At 40.0% G+C, this 7,938-nt stretch overlaps 3 protein-coding genes across 6 annotated transcripts in view; 2 read left to right on the plus strand and 1 right to left on the minus strand.

Moving 5' to 3' along the window:
• The window catches only part of LOC145464416 (acyl-CoA dehydrogenase family member 11-like), a 49,636-nt gene that overhangs the window by 25,824 nt on the left and 15,874 nt on the right, over positions 1-7,938 (minus strand). For 3 of the 4 annotated variants that reach the window (XM_081448298.1, XM_081448297.1, XM_081448295.1), the window contains exon 2: positions 3,173-4,376. In XM_081448298.1, coding sequence (XP_081304424.1) covers positions 3,173-3,262 — 90 coding nt within the window. In that variant the 5' untranslated portion in view covers positions 3,263-4,376. The remainder of the gene's footprint in view (positions 1-3,172; positions 4,377-7,938) is intronic. The other variant, XM_081448296.1, reaches the window with a different exon arrangement.
• LOC145464393 (BTB/POZ domain-containing protein 6-like) overlaps positions 1-7,938 on the plus strand; it is a 68,100-nt gene that overhangs the window by 2,226 nt on the left and 57,936 nt on the right. The window lies entirely within an intron of this gene.
• On the plus strand, positions 42-2,688 carry LOC145464383 (BTB/POZ domain-containing protein 6-like). The gene has a single exon (XM_081448261.1). The coding sequence runs from the start codon at positions 614-616 to the stop codon at positions 1,961-1,963; it is 1,350 nt and encodes a 449-aa protein (XP_081304387.1). The 5' UTR covers positions 42-613; the 3' UTR covers positions 1,964-2,688.

The following is a 7,938-nucleotide window of genomic DNA, read 5'->3' on the forward strand; positions in this document are numbered from 1 at the left end:
ATGTTTAACAATAACAAACGAGAATCAGTTGTTTACTGTCTCAGAATGAAAGTATATTGTGTAATAGAGCTAGGGGTAGGAGTGACCTTTATTCTCAAACTAAATTTTTGAAGTCAATGCGTACGTCCAAAAATGTTTGCCACATTATCAAGTAGACTCTTGATTAATATAAAGATTATAAATAAAGATTCTCAGAATTAATATTAAGGGAAATATAGGCAATCAGTGTGGAGAATTTATAGTTTGAGAGTTTGTAATCAAGTCAAAGAATTGATTGCAGGATATTGTCGCAAAAGTATTTATGTCTAGAAACGCTCCGATTAACAAAAAACGACGCAAACCCTAATTTTGACAGCCATTCAACGTAAAAAAGATCAAACTGAACTAAAGTAATGAAAAATGTGAATAAAATTCAACTCAAGCTGTTCCTATCCCAGTAAAATGAGGTTGGTCACGCTTACTGAATGCGTGATTATCGTCACGCTAACTGAGTGCGTGATATGTTCGTGTTAAAATTAAATTTATACTGTATTCAAATTTGGTCAGGCCACCGCTGCTACACTACGAATCTACACGCCTAGCAAGTTGGAACTTTCAACTCAGGACGCAAGCCATGTCTGTCGTCGGGAAAAAATGGCAAACAACAAGACCCACCATCAGAGAAAGAAGCAAGTTTATGTTCAACAACGATCTCTTCAGCGATGTGAAGTTTGTTGTGAAAAGGACCGACGACACAGGTAGAAGTAAACAAGTGATTCCAGCTCACAAGTTTGTGTTGTCCATTAGCAGTCCTGTGTTTGAAGCCATGTTTTACGGTGAGCTGGCGGAGACTACAGACTCTGTTGAACTGCCTGACTGTGAGTACGACAGTCTGTTGGAGTTGTTTCGTTACATGTACAGTGATGAAGTGAATTTGAGCGGAAGTAATGTAATGGGAGTGTTGTATTTGGCGAAGAAATATATGATGCCTTCACTGGCTGAGAAGTGCACGCAATATCTGCAAGACCATTTAGATGCGGCGAATGTTTTCAGCATCCTGCCATCTGCCCTGAAATTTGAAGAGATAAAACTGGTCGATAGATGCTGGAAAGTTATCGACGAGGAGACAGAAGGGGCGGTGAAATCTGACGGATTTTGGACAATCGAGAGGTCCTTACTTGAAGTAGTAGTCGAGCGTGACACTCTGACGGTGAAAGAGATAGAGCTTTTTAAAGCTGTTGACTTGTGGGCGACGAAGGAATGTGAAAGACAAGGTTTAGCAGCAGATGGTGCCATTAAAAGAAAAATTCTCGGAGAAGATCTGATTAAAAGAATACGCTTTCCAACAATGAAGCAAGAAGATTTTGCTAGTCTGGTGTTGGACAGCGAAATCTTAACTCCAAAAGAAATCGTCAGCCTTGTCAAACATCTGAGTTTAGTTCCGAGGTCCCCAGTGGAATTTCCAGAAACCAAAAGATGTGGTTTTGCTTGCGTCGATGACATTCAACGATGTTGCAGATTTACTTGGTTGTCAAACAGTCCTTGCCGTGTATATTGCGACCCCGTGCATGACGTCATCAATTTTTCCGTAGACAAAGACGTAGTGCTACATGGATTGTGCTTATTTGGTAGTGAGAATAACACTTACTCGGTAGAATTGAAGATAATGAAGGCCTCGAGTGGAAAGATTTTGGCGTCCAAAGCAGGATACTTCGCGTCAAAGCTATTACAGTGCGAGATAGGTAGCTACTATGGTTTTGAAGTATTATTTGACAGGAATATCATTTTAAAGAAACACACCACGTATGAGATGTGGGCTAAAATAAGAGGGCCCGATTCGCTGCGCGGAGAAACCGGTGTTAGTTGTATTAAATGTCGAGAAGTGACTTTCACGTTTATCAAAAATCAGCATTTAGCTGTTGGTTTCAATGCAACAGACGTTCAAAAGGGTCAATTCCCCGAATTACTTTTTGCCTCAAAATAGAAAACATTTTCTCACAATGCATTTCGCTGATTCGACAAAGATTTTAAATTGATCATGAGTACCCACACTAAGCGCTCATTTCTTCAAACTGCTAAGCGTTAGGGAGCACAAAGCTAATAAATGGCAGCCGAAGTTTGAACAATGTACAAGAAGTTACATGTAAAATACTATCGTCAAAAACAAAAGTTAATGTAAGATACATTAGTTTGTACTTCAGTTCCCTAAATTTACGTAGAAATAGCCTTAGTTGTGGCGTAAATCAATTTAAAGCGCCTGGAAATCAAATTAGAATTTAATTAGCATGCTTGTTATTGCCGTAAATCTTATGGGTTTCATGTCCGCTTATGCTACTCGAGTCACAAAGTTTACCTACTGTTTGTATAGCGGATGGAATATAAGCAAAGCATGTAAAATATCCCATAAAATCGAACGGCGTTTCGGAGTCGTCGTGACATCACTGTCAAGTCCATTATCAAATGTAGCACTGAGTTTTTGGTTACAATTTTACTTTAGTGTGCCACTTAGATAGTTTAAACGTACTAAAGCAAAAGAAAAAAAAGTAGATGTACAGAAGGAACACCCTGAATACGAACTGCTTCCCTAAATAAAGCGCTACCTAGATGTAAGATATTAAATACATAAAAGCTACAGCTGACTAAAAAGAAGGTTGAAACAAACTTGCTAACTTCAAAATTTGTTACCGATACATTTAATTGGTAACCAGGCCTGATTGGTAACTACATCTACTGTATTCCAATTCATGAATTGAAACATTGAGTAGCACTAATTTTTTAGTTATAATTTTACTTTAGTGTGCCACTTAAATAGTTTAACAGTACAAAAACAAAAGAAAAAAAAAACCAGATGTACAGAAGGAAAAACCTGAATACGAACTGCTTCCCTAAATAAAGCGCTACCTAGATGTAAGATATTAAATACACAAAAGCTACAGTTGACTAAAAAGAAGGTTGAAACAAACTTGCTAACTTCAAAATTTGTTACCGATACATTTAATTGGTAACCAGGCCTGATTGGTAACTGCGTCTAGTGTATTCCAATTCATGAATTGAAACATTGAGTCATTTTCGATTTTCTCCAAGAATTGCATTCCACTCTGTCCAGTTAATATAGCTAATTAGGTATGGATGTAAATAGTGTTCAAAATTGGTGAATAGGTATCTGCCACGTATAATAAAAAGTCTTTGTTACCTGAGTATCTCTCATTAGTCCTGTAATCCCTGTGTCCTCGATATATCCTTGACCACCGAAACTCTTCAGACCCTCTGAGGTGACCTGCATGGACTGTCAAAGTACAGTCATTTACAAACATGAACACTACGCGTACTGCTATCTTTGCACGTGACGCGTGTAATCGCATGTCTATTCTAGAGACTTTCCCTGCTATTCACGTGTTTTCTTAGACAATTTTCCCGCTGCTAACGTGTTTTCTAAGTAACTTTTCCCGCTATTCGCATTTTTTTAGACGCTTTTCCCGCCACTCGCGTGTTTTCTGCGACAACTTTCCTTCCGCTTACGTGTTTTCCAAGCCACTTTTCCCGCTATTCACGTGCTTTCGTAGACACTTTTCCCGCCGCTTACGTGTTTTCTAAGACACTTTTCTCGCTATTAACGTGTTTTCTTAGACACTTTCCGCCCTTCACGTGTTTTCTAGGACACTTTTCCCGCCATTCACGTGTTTCCTTAGCAATTTTCCCGACGGTTGACTTGAAAGCCAATCAAATTGTCGTGTGGACGTCATGGTCTATTTCAACTGCTGCGTTCGTCTGTGACAATTTCATGATACCTAAACAACATCTTTGACATTCAGACACTGAGAGCCACAACCTCTTTGATAAACCAAACAAACTCGAAACATGACCATTGATCGCCATTAGCAAGTCGTTGTGTAGCCACGAAAACAAGAGGAAATCGTTACTCTGATTGTTAAAACATCTAAGTTACAGAAGCGTTTGTTGTTGTTGTTGACATAACTACTCTATAAAGCCTAATTCACACTAGCGACATAACGACATAAGATAACAACATAAGAACTAAGTTATGTCGTTATGTCTGCATGTAGCCTGCGAGCACTAACCCTCTCCCCTCCCCCCTCCACCGCGAAGGCCGAAAAGAGCCTGAGCCCGCGAAGAGCCTTCTCGCAGGCTAGAGGGTATTATCCTGGAGGGGAGACTCCCCTATAAAAAGAACGCGGTGCTCGTCGTACCTTATGGGGAGTTTAGCCTCGAAAGGTCCACAGCGAGAGCTTTCGCGGTACCTTTAAGGGTATTGAGTCAAAACAAGTATGACAGAAGATATTTGAAAATCAACTGAGTTTTAATTTTCTCTCAGAATTGGTACCTCTTAGGGGTTGAGGAAAATTTCAAGCCCTGCCCACAAAACAGGATCTTGCTACCTCATAGGGGTTCTTTTCAACTGATTTCCGACGAGCAGCCCCGTCCTTTTTTATGGAAGTCCACCCCGGGGGTATTATGTCTGCAGCAGTGTGAACATCCTGACATAATGACGTAGATCTACAATGTCTGCATGAAGGCTACCTTCAAACTGTGAGGAGGTAAAGTCGTGTAGGTGTTACCATTTGGGGCCCTTAGAAGCGTATTACATATTTCAGTGAGCACAAGCCGCAATATTGATTGAAAAGGTCGTTACCATCAGATCAACCAATCAGAACAAACCTGTAGTTGTTTCAGTCAATCAATCAAAATTGACGGCGTTTTCCCGCCCTTTGAGTCAGTTGCACGCTTTTATTTCGAACCCTGATTGGTTAACTGCTGCCTTTGATGTGATTGGTTAGATGTGAAAAGCTCGGTTTTGATTCGCGATGGTCATTTTGAAAAATACTCTAGTTAGATTTGAAATCATGGAGTAACGTTAATACAAATCGTTGGATTCGATCTACTGGTTAATATTTACGGTCACAGCGAAAAGCTCTTCCTGAGAACCTTATTTCCTTCTCAGCCGACTTCAAAATGGCAGTTACCAATTATGTTCAAAGCCAAACTGTTCCAAGGTTTGGAGTTAGTCGACGGTTTAGTATTTAGAGTTTTGCATCCGTGTATTCCTTGGAACTAAACAAAAGGTTCGAAACCTGGGTTAAACAAATGCAACGGTTTATAATTTAGAATACGACAATTTTCTTAGTATAATTCATATTCATATCCTTTTGGGTTAGAACATCGTGTACCTTGAAATTTAGCCCAAAAAAAAAATCAGCCTTTAGGTTGATTTTTACTGGTCTGCGTTAATTGGAATCCTCTCCATTTAAGTAACATTAACCCAGGCGTGAAAATAATTCTCCCACTGATCGAGAATTTTCTTAAGCGCGGACGCACCAAAGAGCTCTTAATACGGCAATGGGCTACTTGTCTCTGACCTGCGGGAATTTCTCCACGAAACGTTCGCGCTAAATTTTTGAAAAAAGTGTTGGTTATTCTCAAGAACTGTGCATGCGGCTTTTCATGTTCAAAGCGAACTACTGTTAGGACATTTGTATTATATGAGGAAAATAAAAAGATTTTTTGTGGAAAAAATGTTTTCTTTTCTGTAACCAGTCCTAATTGTTTAGTTCATTGTATGGCTGCGAGTGTCTACTTTCCTATTGTACTTCATGATGGGGAATATTCAAATGAAACGAAAGCAGCGATTGATTGCAGGCTAAAGTTTCCCATACCTTCAATGTGACGAGAATGCACCAAAGGCTATTTTCAATTGCAGCTCATCTCAGCTGCAACCTTTGCTGCCTTCCCTGTGCACATACATGGTTCTGATGTTCCAAGGAGAAATGCCGTGATCTGTTGATGTGTAACAAGAGGCCGTCGACATTGCAACTTCCACGTGGCTCATATCGCACTGCGTCATAATCTTTTGATGTGGAGACCCCGGCGAAGGGGACCCCCACGTGAAAAGGACGGGGACTGGCGCCCGTCGTCTTGCTTAGGGGCGTAAATCGCGGATTTTGGTGTTAGGGTCTTCAGGACGATATGCCACTATTTTTAGCCGTCTTTTAGGGTTGCACTAGATAATAAAAAACGCTCTCATGTCCGTTTTTAAATCTTTTAAGGGTGAAACGTATGTCGAGCCACGCCAAGATTGGTACGCTTTAGGGGTTTAATTGAAATTTTCGGATTCTGACTGGTTAGCAATAATACGCGCACGTTTTAACCAACTATTGAAGTTAGAATTGTGTGAAAAAAAAAGAGTAACATTCAGCCGTGAATAGTTCTTAGTTGATAAGTACGTTGAGTGTTTACTCGGGTTTAAGAAGCCTACAACACCAGAGCTTTTCCCAGTTTCCGTAACAGGAAGAGTTTACGGGCGTATGGGATGTTAGTCCATTGCGGATTATCCCCCACCCATTATGTCCGGTTTCCTTGACATTTCACCGGTACCTACTAATACTACAGGCTGCATAGAGAGAGGCACTGTGAAACAAAAGCGTCTTAACAAAGAACACAGCACAATGACACCAGCACAGGCTCGAACCCAGACCGCTTGATGCGGAGTCCATCGCGCTAACCACGAGGTCAAGGTGCCTCTCTATTGGATAAAACTCTATAAAAGTGGGTAGCCTAAAGGTAGAGGGCCTAGAACCCAACACTCTACTAAGACAACAAACAAATGATGATCAAAAGTAATTTCAATGGATTGGAAAGTGGGAAGGGTGTTCTCAGAGGAGGGATTGAGAGACGATGTGTGGAGGAAAAATTAACAAAATCTCTCTACAGTTCCAAGTAAAGTTACAAATTTTAATAACGAAAGATCTTTACATCTAATGAGAAAACATAAACTCCTTTACGTACAGTCTGCTCATACAGTAAAACTTCCTTGTGTGACCAGGTAAACAGTTTTCCAAAGTATTGAAACATTTCCAGTCAAATTGTAAAAATCATGAACTCCAGTCTGTTTACTAATCTGAGTATATTTACACCCTCTAATAGTACCTAGACTTGTCTTTAATAGGTTTCACTCTAGTATTGTACTATTCTTTTATTCTATACTGTTAATTAAGAAACCTATTCAATCCCAGCATATAGGGGAATCGTTGTTTACAATATTTTGCGTCATTGGCATAAGTGATTCAGTTTCTGATCAAGATACAAAAATATTAGTTTTGAATGTTGAAAGGCAAAGATAAACTATCCCAAGAAATTTGAACGCGATGTATTGAATACCGGTCAAATTTCACCCAAATTTTAGTAAGTTTCACAAGCTCTCTCTTTCGGATTACAGTTCCATTTAAATATTTAGTCTCAATTCGTTATAAAATTAGCAATAAAACACTTGCCTCCCAATTCGCGCTTGTGGATGACGCGAAAACTGACATTGTGCGGTTACCAACAAGATCACACTCTCCCTAAAGAAAGTACTTTACAATATCAAGTTTCCCGACAAATTTGCTGTGTTTCCACACACCATAGCAGCCCTGTAAGTTCTTCAGGTTGTTTTACTCGAGCAAGGTGTACCATTGTGGCATTATTTGAAGGTTGCAGCCAAATAATTACACTTTACACAACAAAACCACTCATTGTGTTGTTTTAAATTCTGGATGTCCCTTCATGACTAGTGCCAAGTCACACGCCGAACTTTTCGCGTCATACGCGTTATGTCTGAGATGCGTGAGGACCGGGGTCAAGTCCTGTTGACACCACCTAGAGAATTGTACCGCCCGCTTAGTATTCTTTCTGTATGGTTTATACAATTAAACGTGAACGAGGGTGAGCAAGAGCTAATCAAGGGATGAGAGTTGCCAGGGAGTTTCTGTTCAGTTTTTATCGTTTCATCAGCGTGAGGTTAAACGAGCTGAGCGGATTTAGCATTCTATCACATGTTGACACTGAACCTTCAGTGTTTTAAAAACCTACGAAACATTCATCACCCGATAGAATCTAACGCGTACCGAACCTACAGTTTGTTACCACAGTAGCGTCAGCTGCAGTTAAAGGCACCCAGTTCAGACA

The sequence above is a fragment of the Orbicella franksi genome, chromosome 12 (genome assembly GCF_964199315.1).
Source record: "Orbicella franksi chromosome 12, jaOrbFran1.1, whole genome shotgun sequence".
In the NCBI taxonomy this organism is placed as follows: Eukaryota; Metazoa; Cnidaria; class Anthozoa; order Scleractinia; family Merulinidae; genus Orbicella; species Orbicella franksi.